This window comes from Podarcis pityusensis (genome assembly GCF_964106645.2).
Source record: "Podarcis pityusensis genome assembly, chromosome: 10".
Taxonomy (NCBI): Eukaryota; Metazoa; Chordata; class Lepidosauria; order Squamata; family Lacertidae; genus Podarcis; species Podarcis pityusensis.
This window is the reverse complement of record NC_138035.1, coordinates 3,029,953-3,046,492: the sequence shown is the minus strand read 5'-3', so window position 1 is coordinate 3,046,492 and position 16,540 is coordinate 3,029,953. Positions and strand designations below refer to the sequence as shown.

The following is a 16,540-nucleotide window of genomic DNA, read 5'->3' as shown; positions in this document are numbered from 1 at the left end:
AGAGCTGGGCAGTGTGTCTGAAGGCCCTGGGCTGCCCAGATGACAAGACCCCCACCCTTTTGGGCTCGCTGATGTGGTCGAAAGAAAACAGAGCAATGGCACCAGCTTGGCTGCAGGACGTGCCAGAAGGGGGCGTACAAGGTGCCAAATTCGGGACTCCCCTCCCCTCAGGTTGTATATATGCAGAAATAAAACCATACATCCTAAAGACTTCACAGTCTGAAACACACCTTTGTTCCAAGGAAAACAAACCCTGGGTGTAAGTGCCTTGAACTCCTGGATTCTCTCACCACCCAGAGATCAGGGTGATGCATACCAATAAATAAATATATTAAAAAAACCAACAACAAGACAGAGCAGACCAGGCACGACCTGTGGTGACACCAAGCGTATATTTTATTGAAAGACCAACTCCATGACAAGGCAGTGAGAAGGAAGGGCCTTTGAACCGGGGTTTGTACAGGTCACTTCGCTGCTCGGTTAAGGTTACGGATAAATATCGTCGTTACATACACGGACAGCAGTGAGCGCTACGTCAGTCAGCTAGCACTGAGTATAAACAGGCGGGGCTGGCAAGCAAAGGAGGTCACCAGGCACAGCAGTGGGGGGCGAGGCAGGAGGCGGGAAGGAGAGCCGGGGCGGGTGGGGGGCGGGGGGGGGAGAGAAGGCCAAGAAAGAGAAGAGGGCGCCTGAGCCGGACAAGCAACCCCCCAGATATGCTCTGATTCAGCGACAGAGGAAGAACGGGAAGATGGCAGCGCTGGGGAAGGACACGGGACTGCGGGGCGAGACCCCAGCTGGCCGTGGGCCGTGGATCCAGATCAGCCGCCCCCTGACCCCATCCTCCGGGGGAATTCGCCAGATTATGAATGGTCGGCACCTTGACTCCAACGCCTCCGCAGGCAGGACAAGCCATAGGAAGCTGGCACATTTTGAGACCACTGGTCCATCGAGTGGCTCTGCAGGAATTTGGGCAAGGAGTCTCTGCGTGGAGATGCTATCGGGAATGGAACCTGGGACCTTCTGCTTGCGAGGTGGGCAGCCTACCAGCTGAGCCCGGCACCACACATGCTCATCGCTCACACACACCCCAAAGGCCCTATCTGGGGGGGGCCCTTTCAGCTCCCAGCACCCCGCCCCCCAAGCAGCATGCAGGCTGTTCCACTTCCCGCAACACAACAGTGTGGGTGAGTGGCAGGGTGAGTGATAGCAGCAAGGGATGCAGATTTTGGGGAAAGGGTGGGGTGGGGGCGGTGTAGTTTCCTATGGCACTGCATGAGCTGGAGTTGCATGCACTGCCCCCCCCCAGGGGATGGCAACGGGGCAGCCCACATGGCAAGTGTGGAGCTGAGGCAATGGGGGCTGAGAAGCAGGGAAGGGAGAGCAGAGTGCCCTGGCCCAGGGATGGGCATACGCTGTGGGGGGGGGCAGGGGGGGTTCCTTGTTCCCTCTCCCCACACACAACTCTCACACAGATGAAAGGAATTTAGCCTGGAAGCAGGTGAGGTATGGGAGCTCCCCGCAGCCCCAGAGTGTGTTTCTAGAGGACCGGGGTGGGCGTGGGGACAGAGTGATGGCTGTCATTGTGCCCCAAGCCTTCCTCCCAGCCCCTGAGAAGGGTGGCGCCATGCAAAGGCTGGAGCTTTCCTGGAAAGCGCTGACTCCTGGCTTCGTCTCTCCCAAATTCATCCTCCAGCCCCATCGCTGGTCTCAACCTGCTTCAAGGAGGAAGGCTCCCTCCCCAGAGATCTGCTCCCGGGTGTTTTGGGAGAGGGGCTCCAGGAGAGGGGGAGGGCAGGGGGCAACTGCACACAGCCAGCGCCTGCCGCCCTCCCCATCTCTCTGCCCCCTCGCCTGCCCCGCCCCACCTCCCCTCTGCTGCAGCAGGGTGCAGGGTTGGAAAATGGTGGCATGGGTGGTGTCGAGGCTGGCGGAGTCGAGGGTCCTGGGGCACTGGGTCAGAGTCTCTGGAGGGGGTGCAGAAGCTGGAGGCACTCCGGGCTCAGGTCCTACTCCAGGTAAATGTCTTCTGTGGGGCAAGCAAACTCCAGGTGCTCTTGGTAGTATTCCTGAAAGGCGCGGCTGGAAGGGGAAGGAAGGAAGAACCAGTCAGCACTCGTGGGAGCAAAGAACGTAGTAAGATTCTCCTGGATCAGGCCAGTGGCCCAGCTATGCCAGCATCCTGTTCTCACAGAGGCCAACTAGGTGCCCCAATGGGAAACAGTATGCAGGATCCCAGCATCATCATCATAAATAATTTTATTTATACCCCGCCCTCCCCGGCCAGAGCTGGGCTCAGGGCTGCTAACATCAGTAAAATTACAGTAAAAAACATAATGGGGGGGGGGGGACACCAATTTAAAATACAGCTTAAAATGCAATTTAAAATGCAGCCTCATTTTAAAAGTAGCCCATAAATCAAAACCATAAGGGGAGAGAAACATAAGGGTCAGACTGAGTCCGAACCAAAGGCCAGGCGGAACAGCTCTGTCTTACAGGCCTTGCAGAAAGATGTCAAGTCCTGCAGGGCCCTAGTCTCTTGTGACAGAGCGTTCCACCAAGTCAGGGCCAGTACTGAAAAGGCCCTGCCCCTAGTTGAGACCAATCTAACCACCTTGCAACTTGGGACCTCCAAAATGTTGTCGTTTGTGGACCTTAAGGTCCTCCATGGGGCATACCAGGAGAGGCGGTCCTGTAGGTACATGGGTCCTAGGCCACATAGGGCTTTAAAGGTCAAAATCAGCACCTTAAACCTGACCCTGTGCTCCACCAGGAGCCAGTGCAGTTGGTAAAGCACTGGATGAATGTGATCCCACAGCAAGGACCCCATAAGGAGTCTCACTGCGGCCTTCTCCACCCGCTGGAGTTTCTGGGTCAGCTTCAAGGGTGCTCTCAATACCTTGGGCAGCTCCCATCAGACCACAGCCCAAGACGTCCACAGGGGCTCATCCCCAACCCGCTCTGCGACCCCCTCCACTCACCCAACGCACTCCGCAACGTGCCGCATGGACTCCTGGGATACGAAGACGTGGCAGGCAAAGCGACTCAGCATGGGGTGTTTTGTGATGAAGCCAAAGTAGCTGGAAGGGAAGGGAAGGGTCAGCACCAAAAGTGGGAACCATGAAAGGGTCCCGAAAGGTCATCAATGCAGGAACTGGTAGGACCTCTCCAGCCAGACAGCTTGCAAGGCCCACCCTCAGCTGACCATCTCGCATGCACCACAGTTTTAAAGGTAGCCCTAAAATTTTAACGTAAGAATGTAAGAAGAGCCCCCCGGCAGTGGTTTGGGGTGTCAGGAAAGAGCAGCCAACGGGCTAGTTCTTTTCCTCTGCCATTGCTGTATTTTTATGGCCGAGGAGGGGATTCCTGCCTGAGGTGCTGCAGCAAGGAAACCTCACGTCCTGAGGGCAAGCAGCCCTCCTGCCCCCGGAGCCAGGCTTTTCCCCTAGGGGAACTTACCAGCTGTTGCGGGGATGGCAGCCGCAGAAGGAGATGTTCTTCATCTGGAAGAAATGGCTGCAGCGCTCAAACTGGAACGAGAAGAGGGAGGGCTTAAAGGACACCCCAGGAAGAAACCCCCCCCCCAATCCTTTCAAGGCCAAGGGGCTCCCGAAATCTTCAGCAGGGGTACCACTGGGAACTCCTGTGTCTCCTGACCCCCTTCCAGTCTAGAATCATAGAACAAGTCCAATCACAGCATGTTGTGAACCACCCTGTGATCTTTGGATGAAGGCTGTTTTGCAGAAAACTGTCTGAGTGAGTTTCTGTTAATTGGAAGTGGAGCATGTTCCAGAAACTGACCCAAGAAGCCTAATTGCTTAAACAGGAGTGAGATAAGGTTCAGGAGTTAATTGGATTCTTTCGCACAGTGTCAGGAACTTGTAGCCTTAAAAAGGCTGGTCTTTTCGTTTCTCTTTTGGCAGCAGAAAGAGTCAGTGAGAGTGTGTGTTAAGTCTCTCTCCTCGCCTGCCAACCGATGAACCTGCTGCTACAACCGCTTGCAGCTATGGATGAATGCCGAAGGCGGCTGCATTTTGTATGAGATGCCTTGCTGCTGGGACCAGTAGGTTAAATGGACTATTCTGCATATATTGCAACCGTGAACGCTTCATACCGTCCATAAAGAGCTAATGGCCTGGTCTGCTCCTGTGTCTTGAGAGTTATCTCTCAGAGCAGCCTTTCTCAACCTGTGGGTCCCCAGATGTTGTTGAACTACAACTCCCATCAACCCAAGCTAGCAAAGCCAGAGCTCAGGGATGATGGGAGTTGTAGTCCAACAGCATCTGGGGACCCGCAGGTTGAGAACCGCTGTCTTAGAGCAACTGCCACCGGCAACTAACTCTGCCGGAAGTGATTTATGCCAAGAGATGAAGGCAATAAATCATCACAAGGTGGTATACATAGAAAGAAAGAAACGATACCTTTACAGGGATGATGAGAGGAGATGCCTGCAAGTGGCTGAGGGGAGCCACCTGGGTCTCAAACTGGGTGCTCAAAACCTGTTCCCTGCAATGTGGGTCAATCATGCCATTCCTCCTCCTTTGTAGGACTGAGCCAGCGGAAAATGGGGCAGGAGCAGACTCCCCTTCCCCTATAAATCCACTTCCCCATTAGGCCCCCGACGGCTGCACCTGCCCCCTCCTTGCCCAAGTTCTCCCTCTGGGCAGGGGGCTCTTCCAACAGAAGCAGACTCTGCCAAGTGAGACCACGGGCATGCAAGTCCATGCTTACGCAAGTGCCCGGAACACATCCTGCCTCCTGCTCAGCTGGGCACCTCACCAAAGTCTTTGGGGACGTGGACCCCAAAGACCTTCTCAGCTGCACAGGCCCACCCCAGTGCCGCCGCCTCCTGCTGCCGCCACTCACCTCCTCATCCCGGCTGTACTCATTCACGGTCAGGATAAGTTTGATGCCCTGCAGGCTGATTTCCAGGTCACAGGTGGCTGGGGGTCTCAGGTGTACTGTGAGCTTGCGGGTGGTAGCAATCTGCAAAGGACAGAGGGTGGGTGCACATGCAGGGGTGCAGGTTCAGACGGGAAGGGGTCCGCCGAGTTTAGACGGTGTATCCCAAGGGGAAAGGACAAGGGGACATCGCACCAGGCAGACGTAATGTGGGATGTACTGTATTTTTCGCTCTATAGGACGCACCTGACCATAAGACGCACCTAGTTTTAGAGGGGGAGAACAAGAAAAAAAAATCTCCCTCTCTGCGCAGGGCCCCTTCAGCGAAGCAGCAAGAGAAACGGAGCCCCTTCCATTTCTCCTCCCGCTGTGCAGCGCCTCTCCAGTGAAGCGAAGCCAGGAGAGCAAGAGGGATCGGTGCGCACCGACCCCTCTTGCTCTCCTGGCTTCAGCGAAAGCAACGCGAAGCCTCCAGAGCGCAGCAGGAGCACTCCCGCTGTGCTCCGGAGGCTTCGCGTTGCTTTCCCTGAAGCCATGGAGCCTGCATTTGCTCCATAAGATGCACACACATTTCCCCTTAATTTTTGGAGGGGGAAAAGTGCTTCTTATAGAGCGAAAAATACGGTAATCCACTGAGAGCAGTCAAGTACAGCATTCCTTGAAATGCTAGAGAAGACATGTGAGGGGATGTTTGGTCCAGCCAGTCAAAACTTCTTCTTCCTCCTGGCTGCAGCATCCTTCCTTTTGCATGTGATAGAAGGTGGGCGTGACCTAACCTCTCCAGGTAACAAAAGGACAAGTCACGCAGCACCCTTCCCTCTTTTTTTTTACTTCCTTCTTCATTTAAGCAGCTTTTAGCTAGAACCGCTCTGCTAGCTCTCAGCTAGCAGAAGCACTGGGATTATTCCCCCATATGGAGTAGATCCACACGTACATATTTGTAACTAAGTCTGCCTTCAGGGATCCAACTGTGAACTGATGTGAGTAAACTTCTTTTATTGACTTTGAATAAGATTGTGGCATCTTTATTCTTTTAAGAGGGATTCAAGGGAATTTACCAGAAACGTATAATTTAATCTGAGACAGACTGAATTGTATAACAGTGAGAGGCTCACACGAGCCTGCAACCAGCTATCTGCTGTGCATGTAAAAAGGGAAATGTAACTCTGCTAAGTGAAGGAACTTGCTAGCGCAAGTTAGGAAGGATATTAATAAACAATATATCCTCTCCTGCCACCCTCAACATTCCCACACATAACAGGTTGGATTCTCTGTCCTGGCAGCAGCCCCAAGACAGCATTGCAAGGACAGACAGACAGACAGACAGACACAGGCACACAGCCCCTCTTCCCGGCCTCACCTTCTGCATAGCGGCACACAAGATGCCATTGCCCTGATGGTAAGGAACTTCCACGGAGCCCAAGAACTGGACGTTGAAGCGCTCCACCCAGCACGGGTTCCGCTTCAGGCCTGCAAGGAACCCAGCAGAGAGTCAAGGTGCAGTTCCCCTCTCCTCGCCTCTCCCACTCTTGCAGAAAAGGGCAGGCTGGCTTCCCCGTCCCAAGGGAACTAGGCTGGGTGGCATGCCAGAGACACCCATATACCCCCAGTCTCCACCCCAAACCACCTTTTTCTATTCTATTCTCTCACAGTAGAGTTTGGAAGAACTTTCCCCAAATGGGATCCAGTAAATGGGTTTCTCTGCTGAGCTCAGTTGGCCCAAATTCTTACAGCGCCCATCACGAAACACCCCAAAGCCTTTCCCTTCCTCCCCAACAACAAACACTCTGTGAGGTGAGTGGGGCTGAGAGACTTCAAAGAAGTGTGACTGGCCCAAGGTCACCCAGCAGCTGCATGTGGAGGAGCGGAGGAGCGAACCCGGTTCACCAGATTACGAATCTACCGCTCTTAACCACTACACTACACTGGCTCTCACAAAAGGCTCATGGGTTTAGACCACAGCACCACCCACGCCCCAAAAGAACACAGGTCTGGAGAAGACCCCACTCCAGAGACCCAGCAGCAGCTATGAGAAAGATGGGCCCACCTTAGTCATTCACCCAGCAGCTGCATGTGGAGGAGCGGAGAAGCGAACCCGGTTCACCAGATTACGAGTCTACCGCTCTTAACCTCTACACCACACTATACCATACTTCCCTCGACCCATTTCCTCCTCCTCCCTCTTCTGGCCTTTGTGCAGCCAGCCTCTGACATTGGGCAGCCAGGAAGCTTCACCTGCCACCCTCTGCTGCCACCTCCCAGCAGCGCCACCGGCACACACACCCCAGCTCACCTGTCACTTCCTTGGCCTGGCTCACCACCTCGTGGGCATAGAAGGCCGGGAAGATGCCCCTCTCCCCCGTGCGCATGTTGTAGCCCCGGTACCAGTAGTCGTCCTCCTCCAGCTCCACCAGAATGGGGTCGTCCACGTCCAGCTCCAGCTCGTCCTCGTGGCGAGGGATGAACCTGGAGGCAGGAGAAGGGGCCAGTTGGGGAAAGGCCATGACAGCAGCTCAGCGGCAGAAGGCTCCCAAGTGGGGCTGAGAGAGCTGTGGCTGCCAACCAGTGTAGGCTAGACTGAGCCGGATGAGCCAATGGGTCTGACTCAGTAGAAAGCAGCTTCTTGATGTTATCTCAGAAGCACTAAGTTTGGGGGAGACTTTGGGGGCCCACAGCCAACACGCTGCTTCCCTTCCCTGTAGGACTTTAGGCCTGCCATAATAATAATAATAATAATAATAATAATAATAATAATATTTCCTAACCCCCCCCCCCATCTGGCTGGGTTTCCCCAGCCACTCTGGGCGGCTTCCAACCGAAGATTAGAAACACACTAAAACTTCAAACATTAAAAGCTTCCCTAAACAGGGCTGCCTTCAGATGTCTTCTAAAAGTCGGATAGTTGTTTCATTCCTTGACATCTGACAGAGGGCATTCGACAGGACGGGCGCCACCACCAAGAAGGCCCTCTGCCTGGTTCCCTGTAACTTTGCTTCTCGCAGGGAGGGAACCGCCAGAAGGCCCTCGGAGCAGGACCTCAGTGTCTGGCCTGAACAATGGGGGTGGAGACGCTCCTTCAGGTATACTGGGCCAAGGCCATTTAGGGCTTTCAAGGTCAGCACCAACACTTTGAGTTGTGCTTGGAAACCTACTGGGAGCAGGATCCAAGCAGGAGTGCCCCAAATACCCCTCTCCTCCTCCATGAATTTATCTAACCCTCTTTTAAAGCCATCTAGGTGGGTAGCCACCCCTGCCTCCTGTGGCAGGGAGTTCCATAGATTAACTCTGTGGTCTTCCAGCATTCAGCTTCACCACGTGTCCACAGGTTCTAGCCTTATGAGAGATGGAGAAAAACTTCTCTCTGTCCTCTTTCCAGCTCAGTTCTTTATTAGTTCTGGTGTGTGTTCACGCTGCTTTCCAAAAGGCAGTGGGGTGCTGGGATTATGGAACTCTGTGATTATGGAACAGGAGGCTCCAAAAAGTTTGGGATCCTGGGATTTACATGATAATTATTGCTGCAATCCTTAGATAACTCTTGCTACTGCAAGAGTTGGCGTGAGCTACTGGGAAATTACTCTGGTTCCAAGCCCACTGCTTTAGATTCCTTGGGTCACTGAGCCTACTGACGTAAAAGTTTTTCCCCCCTCCCTTTTTTTAGGCAGCGGAACTCCCTGCCACAGGAAGCAGCGATGGCCACCAACTTAGACGGCTTTAAAAGAGGACTGGGCAAATTCATGGATGGGGAATGATCTATCAGTCGCTACTGACCACAATAGGAAAAAGGGCTCTTGTGCTCGGATCCTGCAAAAGGGGCATCTGCTGTGAGAACAAGATGCTGGACAAGATGGGCCCCCTTTGGCCTGATCCAGGCACTTCCGAGGTTCTTAAATTTCTAGCAGGGGATGGCCTCATTCCCTGGATTCCTGAATCTGGACCCCTCTTGGTCTGTACACCAGCAGGCGGTGTGGTGGTTTACCTTTGAGCAGGGGCTGGTGTTTTTAATTGACTCGGGACCCTGTGTCCTGGCAGCACCCTCTGTCATATTAGAGTGCTGCTGAGATCCACGGAGTTGAAAAGCCTCTTCTGGAGCCACGGTTAAGCCTTGACTGGCGTGTCCATGGCAAACAGCGTAAGTGGGGCCGGGTTCCCTCTTCTCAAGGGGGTTTCTCAAATGCTCTTCTGCTTTGCCGGGGAGTGTGGGAGCCCCCCTCCCCACGACAGCCCCGCAGGACTGATCTCCTGGCCTGAAGGAGCCTCAAAGCAGAGAGCTGGGGAACCCTCAGGCCTCTCCCCTCTCCCTTCTCACCTGAAGACGGCTCGGTGGGTCTGTTCCCGCTCCTCCCCGTTCACCATGCAAGAAAAGAGGCCAAAGGACTCTGTACCTGGTTGAGGGGGCAGAGAAAGGATCACAGCAGGCTGCAGACAATTACCCAAAGCAAGGGGCTAACCAATCAGGGATGGGGGGGCTGCACTGGTCAGGAATGGGGGCGCCTGCTGCACCAATCGGGTAAGGGGTTTCACATCTGTACCAATCAGGGATTGGGTGTGGCATCTTGTACCAATCAGGGATGGGGTGTGGCATCTGTACCAATCAGGGATGGGATGGGGCACCTCTACCAATCAAAGGCAGGGTGTGGCATCTGTACCAATCACACTGTTAGGACAGAGGGCTTCTTCTTCCAAGGATAGGAAGCCAATTGCAGAGGCCTGCCTCTCGGCAGGAAGACAGCCAATCCAGACCATCTGTGGCCACAATGGGGCAGCAGCAGCTGAGGCCCTGAGGGGGTCCCTGTTGCTTGGGAGCCAGGAGACCAAAGCAGAACGGCCCCTGGATCTTGCATCCAGGTGACTGGGGTGGCAACAGGCAGCCGTGTGCTGGTCGCAGGAAGTGCCCTCCCTCCCTCCCACACCAACCACCCTGCCCCCTCCAGCCACAGAGGGGGTGGCACTCACTGGAGGAACGGGAGGTACTGTTGACAAAGACGTTGAGGAACTTCTTTGAGAAGTGGAGGTCAGCCTCGGGCGAGGAGTCCTCCGATGAAGAGCTGCGCCCGTCTGGAGCCACCAGCCCCTCCCCAAAGTCACTGCCCGCGTCCTCCAGGTCGGCGGCGTCACAGGCCCTCAGCAGCTCGCTGTCGTCGCTCAGCACCGACGTGCAACGCTTGAGGCTGACCAGCTCCAGCTGGGTGTTTTCGTCCACGACGAGGGTGTACTTGACGGAGTCGTAGGCCAGGGAGTCGTCCAGGGCTATGGTGGGCGGGGGCAGGGGCATCTCCTCGGAGAAGGGGGAGCCCTTCAGGCTGCCTAGGGAAGGGGCCTCCCCATCCTCCTCCTCCTCCTCCTCGGGAGAGTAGGCGAAGCTGAAGCAACGGTTGGTCTTGGCGGTGGAGACGTCCAGCCCCTCGCTGCCCTCTAACCGGACATCGTCAATCATGTCGTTGTCCTCCAAGATGCCAGAGTCCAGGTCCCCGTCGATCGCCCAGTCCTCGGGCCCCGTGGCTGGGTCGGCTTTGACCGCTACCTCCCTGGGGGGCAAGCCCTTGGCTGGGGTGCCGCCGCCGCTCTTGCAGCAGCCGGAGAGTGGCCTCCCAGGAAAGACGGGAGCAATGGTGTCGTTGGTCAGGTTGCTCATGAACAGGTAGGGCCCCACCTCATCCGCCGGGCCCCCTGGCTCGGTGGGCTTCTCCTCCTCCCGTAGCGAACACCGCAGGGTCTCCATGTCCACCAGCTCGATGCTCTGCGGAGGGCCGGGCTGCGCCTCCCCCAGGGCCTCGCTGGGGATCTCGGGCTCCAGGTCGGAGGCGGGAGAGATGGTGTCCGAGAGGGAGTGGGCTGCCGGGAAGCACTCATCGGCACACTTGATGGGGTACGAGCCTTCTGAGATCATCTTGTTCACCAGGTTGCTGAGCAGCCACGGGGAGTCAGAATCCTCGCTCAGGTCCGCCTCCGACTCGGAGTCGGAATCGGAGTCGTACTCGCTGTTCCCCGCTCGGTCATCGCTGTCGCTGCGGCCCTTGGGCACCAGCTTGGCCCCCACCGGCAAGTAGAAGGAGCGCCGCAGGGTCTCCAGGCTGTGGTCGGGGTCGATCTCCAGGTCCAGCGAGTCCGAGAGGGGCCTGTCCATTGGCTCAACAGGAGCGGACGGGTCCTCATAGAACTCCTCTATCTTGAGGGCTGCCAGGCTGTCCCTCCTCACCACTGCGCTCTCCGGGGCCACCGCCACCCCGTCCTCCTCCTCTTTGCCCACGTCTAGCAGAAGGGTGTCCTTCAGGCCCAGCACTCCCCGGGACTCCAGGTCTGCCTCCAGCTCGGCCTCTGAGCCCGGGGAGCTAGCCTCCTCAATGGAGTTGGTGAGGTGGGAGGAGCGTCCACTGCTGCTGTCGCTGCTCAGGTCCAGCTCCGTCTCCGAGATGCTGGAGATCATGTTGCTGGCCAGGCGGTTCCCGCTGCAGGCAAAGGCCGCCTCGATCTCGCCCTCCACGTCTGAGTCGGAGCCAGGCGAGCTGAGGTCCTCGCTGTGCCGGCTGCACGGTGGGAAGGACTTGGAGTTGCGGCTGGTGAGGTCTGCCTCAATACCGGGGTCTGACGAGGGAGACGTGGTGTCCGACGAGGCAGAAGGTGGCCCTCGCACACTGGGTGCCCGGCCCCTGTGGCCGCTTTCTCCTTCGGAGCTCAGGGATTCCGTCGCCGTTCTGGTCGGAGCGGCATGGTCTCCTGTGGGGCGGCTCCTTCCAGACCCAGCATCTCGGCGGCCCTTGGGAGCCTCATCGTCCGACAGCGGGGAGCCTCCCTGGTCAATCAGTGAGATGGGGGACCCGTGCCCTGATTTCCCCCCAGCAAAGACGACGGGGGAGCCCTCAGCTACCTTCTCTGCCTCCTGGCATCCTGCCGCATCCCTCTGGAACCTGGCGCAGTAAATCTCCGTTGCCGGTGACCTGTGGGGGCTGAAGACGGGCGACTTAGATGCCAGGCGTGTGATGGGACCTTGGGGATCTTCTGCAACCTCCCTGGGGGCCTGGAGAGATGAATCTGAAGGAGGCTGAGAGCCGGGCATGGAGGAGACGATGTTCATGTTGTAGTCCTCCCCAGGTCGGACAGGGGGCGGGGCCTCCCGCAGCTCCTGGCTGTTCCCTTCGGCATCATAAAGCGGTGGTTTGCAAGGAGGTTGGGCTCGGCCAGGGCCTGTGCCACTCCGGGCGTCTGAGCACGGTCCGTCCTGGAGACACGGGTGCACAGCGGAGGATCGCTCTGCAAGGGGAAGGAGCAGACGGCAAAGTTCAGGACTCAGGAACCATCCCGACAGCACTCTAGTGAGGTCAAAGCCAGCAATCTGGGGGAGTCTACACAACCGTCTCACCCTGGGCCTTATCTAGTTGGACCAACCTATCATCGTGCAATAGATAGATAGATAGATAATTTATTACGGTCGGAGACCAGCTTATAAAACACACTTGGGGGTACAATCCCAGAAGGAAAACAAACATTTAAAACAATGTACAACAATAAATTTAAGATTTATAAATGCGATAAGCGTATAAACACTTTAAACTTTAAGATAAGCTACCGCAGAGAGATGACCCAGAGTCACCCATGGAACCGAGTTTGGGGGTTTTCTTAATGAACTAGTTTGGGTCGGGGGACGATCTGCGCCTACAGATCTGTACACAGAATCTGGCGACCATCCGGGTCATCTTATGACCTTTGCCTAACAGGAAAAGGTCAAATTTTTGCTTTTCCGGGAGGTCAGCGAGCCTCACCAGCAGGGGATCAATGGTCTCCCTACGTGCCTCTTCATAAAAGGAACATCTAAAGAACAAGTGCTCTGGGCTTCCTATCTCCCCTAATGAACAGGCGCAAAGTCTCTGAGCATATGGGACTTTTTAAAAGGATCCTTCCAGGACCGGCGAGGGCAGGGCAGAGCTTCTGGCGAGTGTAAAAGCCCTCCTTGCATATTTGGATACGAGAAAGAAGAAATATGCTGCCGGTGCGGCTATATATATATCGATTTCTTCAATTTTATAGTCGGGACACCATGAACAGTCCTGTTTCATGGTGTGATATATCCCAGACCTCCAAAGGCCTTTGCTGTTGCCATTCCATGGCCCAGACCCTGACTGGCAAGTCCTGTAGCTCTTGAACTCCACAGCCCATCCCTTGAGTCAGTCTAGTGCAGAAGTGGGGAGTTGGAGCCACATCCCTACCCACCCCCCAGCAACTTCTGCTGTGCACCAACTTGGACAAGGGGATGGGACCTCCCACCTGTGACTCAATTGCCTGATGCCTTAACAACAGGTGACTAACAGCTGCCAACGTTCAGCTGATTGGCAGTTGCAGCAACCTTCTGTGGAGACACACTTTCTGTAACAACCAGCTGATTGGCACTGGGAGGGCGCCTTGAAAGGGGACTTGCAGTCGGGATGGAGGAAGCAGTGGCCATGCAAGCAGCTTCCTCTGCAGAAGGAAGAATGCACAGGGGGCCGAGGAATGAATGCAAACAGCTTCCTGCAAATGGAGAAAGCGACCTCGACAAATCAGGGCTGCGCTATGGAGTTCCTGGCACCAGCGGGATTCCCTGTCGGCTGATCGACACCAACTGTGAGCCCTGCTTGCAAGGAACCATTGTCAGCTCTCAGTTGCTCCTCTGCAGCCTCTTCCATACCCGACACCACACAGAATAATAATAATAATAATAATAATAATCCTTCCAGTAGCACCTTAGAGTCCAACTAAGTTTGTTCTTGGTATGAGCTTTCGTGTGCGTGTTTCGTGTGCATGTACCGGGTCGTGCTGTGGGTTAAACCACAGAGCCTAGGACTTGCCGATCAGAAGGTCAGCGGTTCAAATCCCCGCAATGGGGTGAGCTCCCATTGCTCGGTCCCAGCTCCTGCCAACCTAGCAGTTCGAAAGCACGTCAAAATGCAAGTAGATAAATAGGTACCGCTCCAGCGGGAAGGTAAGCGGCGTTTCCGTGCGCTGCTCTGGCCACATGACCTGGAAGCTGTACGCCAGCTCCCTCGGCCAATAAAGCGAGATGAGCACCGCAACCCCAGAGTCGTCTGCAACTGGACCTAATGGTCAGGGGTCACTTTACCTTTAAGGTGCTACTGGAAGGAATTTTTAAAAATTTTATTTTGACTATGGCAGACCAACACGCCTACCTACCTGTAACCACACAGAATGTGATTTGTCGGGGGGATAGGCCGTGTGGTCTAACTGGGACCCGCACTGGGGTTATTGAGACCTGTGGGCTGAAAGTCTCTGTACCTCTGTACCTCCACCCTCCTGCACAGTTTCTGCTTGCTGTGGAGAGCCAGTTCTCCCCAGGGGGCCAGGGGTATGGGAGGTCACTCACCAGCATGGGGCACCGAAGAGGAGGAGGAGGAAGAAGAAGTGTGGAGCAGAGTCTCCTGCCAGGTGGCCCTTTGCAAGGGGGGCGCTGGGTTGCAGCTGCTGTTGTTGTTCAGGGAGTCCTGGTCACGCAGGGGGAGGAAAAGAGAGCAGAGAGCAGAGATGAGTTAAAGAAAATGTTTAAAAGTACTTTTGTGGAAAAAACCAGAGGCATTTCTGTTAGCTGTAGCAGGGGAAGAGACGCCAAAGAGAGACATTAAACTGTTAATGTGTGAAACAACAGCAGCAAGAACTCTTTTGGCCCAAAAATGGAAGCAACAGGAAATCCCTTCGTTAGAAGAATGGTGGATGAAGATGATGGACTATGCAGAACTGGCAAAGCTGTCCGGGGAAATCCGAAACCAGCGTGACCAAGCTTTCCAAAAAGACTGGAGTAAATCTGTACAATATCCGAAGGATAACTGTAAACAATTAACCTTCTGTATATCTATTTAAAATTTTGTTAGAAACGGAAGGAGTGAAACGCAAACTGGAAAACGTATAACTGCTATGAAGTAATAATGAACTATGAAAGTCATGAGATGGGATGGAGAGAAGTTGAAGCTCGATAGAGCAAATATGTAAAGAGTATAAGGATGTGTTTAAATGTGATAAAATGGAAATTTAATAAGAAGAATCACAGAATCATAGGTTTGATACACCCAAAGGTCACCTATTCCAACCGCCTGCAATAATGGAATCACAGCTTAGGAACCCTGACAGAAGCCCCACCTCTTGTTGTTTAGTCGTTTAGTCGTGTCCGACTCTTCGTGACCCCCTGGACCAGAGCACGCCAGGCCCTCCTGTCTTCCACTGCCTCCCGCAGTTTGGTCAAACTCATGTTGGCCACTTCGAGAACACTGTCCCACCATCTCGTCCTCTGTTGTCCCCTTCTCCTTGTGCCCTCCATCTTTCCCAACATCAGGGTCTTTTCTAGGGAGTCTTCTCTTCTCATGAGGTGGCCAAAGTCTTGGAGCCTCAGCTTCAGGATCTGTCCTTCCAGTGAGCACTCAGGGCTGATTTCCTTCAGAATGAATAGGTTGGATCTTCTTGCAGTCCATGGGACTCTCAAGAGTCTCCTCTAGCAAGAAGCCCCACAACCCCTGTTTAAAACCCTCCAATGAATCATAGAAATGTAGGGTTCGAAGGGACACCAAGAGTCATCTAGTCCAACCCCTGCAATGAAGGGATCACAACAAACTGTGCCGAAGGAGGGAGCTGCTCAGTCAGGGATTGCTGCAGTCTACCATTCCAAGAGAGGATCCACCTCTGGTTCGGGGCCTACGGTTGAGAGCATTTTTGCAGCGCTGAATCGGAAAAGGGGCACTTCCAAAACCATGATGGCACAGAAGGAGTTGCCTCAAAGAATGAGAACAGCCCTTGCTCCTTTCAGAGTCCCACCTGACTCGCAGGATCTGGGGCACAAAGTGGGTTGATGGAGCGGGTCAATGGAGCCGCAAAAGATTGTGCCTTTAGATATAAGGTTAAGGTATTTAACCGGCAGCTCCAGCAGTGGGAAAGGAAGACACCTGCTTTGATTGCAGAAAGCCCCAGGTGAGTGTTGGCTTCTCCAGGTAGGAATGGTGCAGGTTTGTCAAGGGTCACCAGCCACGATGGCTATGCTCCAGAATTAGAATAATAATAATAATAATAATAATAATAATAATAATATAATGATAATTTTTTTTATACCCCGCCCATCTGCCTGGGTTTCCTCGGCCACTCTGGGCGGCTGCCAACAGAATATTAAAAACACAATAAATACACCAAACATTACAAATTTCCCTAAATAGGCCTTCCTTCAGATGTCTTCTAAAAGTCAGATAGTTGTTTATTTCCTTGACATCTGCTGGGAGGGCGTTCCACAGGGCGGGCGCCACCACCGAGAAGGCCCTCTGCCTGGTTCCCTCTAACTTTTGCTTCTCGCAGGGAGGGAACCGCCAGAAGGCCCTCTGAGCTGGACCTCAGTGTCCAGGCTGAACGATGGGGGTGGAGACGCTCCTTCAGGTACACAGGACCGAGGCTGTTTAGGGCTTTCAAGGTCAGCACCAACACTTTGAATTGTGCTCAGAAACGTACTGGGAGCCAGTGTAGGTCTTTCAAGACCAGTGTTATGTGGTCTCAGCAGCCGCTCCCAGTCCCCAGTCTAGCTGCCGCATGAAGCACAAAGACTCCAAATTCTGGTATGAGTTTACCTGATCTGGATTAACATGCAGATCAGAATGTAGATGAATTTGAATTGGAGAAGTAG

General features: G+C 54.5%; 1 protein-coding gene across 1 annotated transcript in view; it reads right to left on the bottom strand.

Annotated features, from left to right (window-relative positions):
* Positions 1-373: 373 nt before the first annotated feature.
* Positions 374-16,540, bottom strand: part of MAPK8IP2 (mitogen-activated protein kinase 8 interacting protein 2) — a 56,776-nt gene continuing 40,609 nt past the window's right edge. Inside the window, exons 4-12 of the mRNA XM_081022694.1 lie at positions 14,255-14,372; positions 9,856-12,150; positions 9,209-9,284; positions 7,196-7,368; positions 6,263-6,372; positions 4,867-4,986; positions 3,460-3,530; positions 2,982-3,080; positions 374-2,082 (exon numbers count right to left, since the gene is read on the bottom strand). Of these exons, the coding sequence (XP_080878820.1) occupies positions 2,010-2,082; positions 2,982-3,080; positions 3,460-3,530; positions 4,867-4,986; positions 6,263-6,372; positions 7,196-7,368; positions 9,209-9,284; positions 9,856-12,150; positions 14,255-14,372 (3,135 nt within the window). The 3' untranslated portion in view covers positions 374-2,009. The remainder of the gene's footprint in view (positions 2,083-2,981; positions 3,081-3,459; positions 3,531-4,866; positions 4,987-6,262; positions 6,373-7,195; positions 7,369-9,208; positions 9,285-9,855; positions 12,151-14,254; positions 14,373-16,540) is intronic.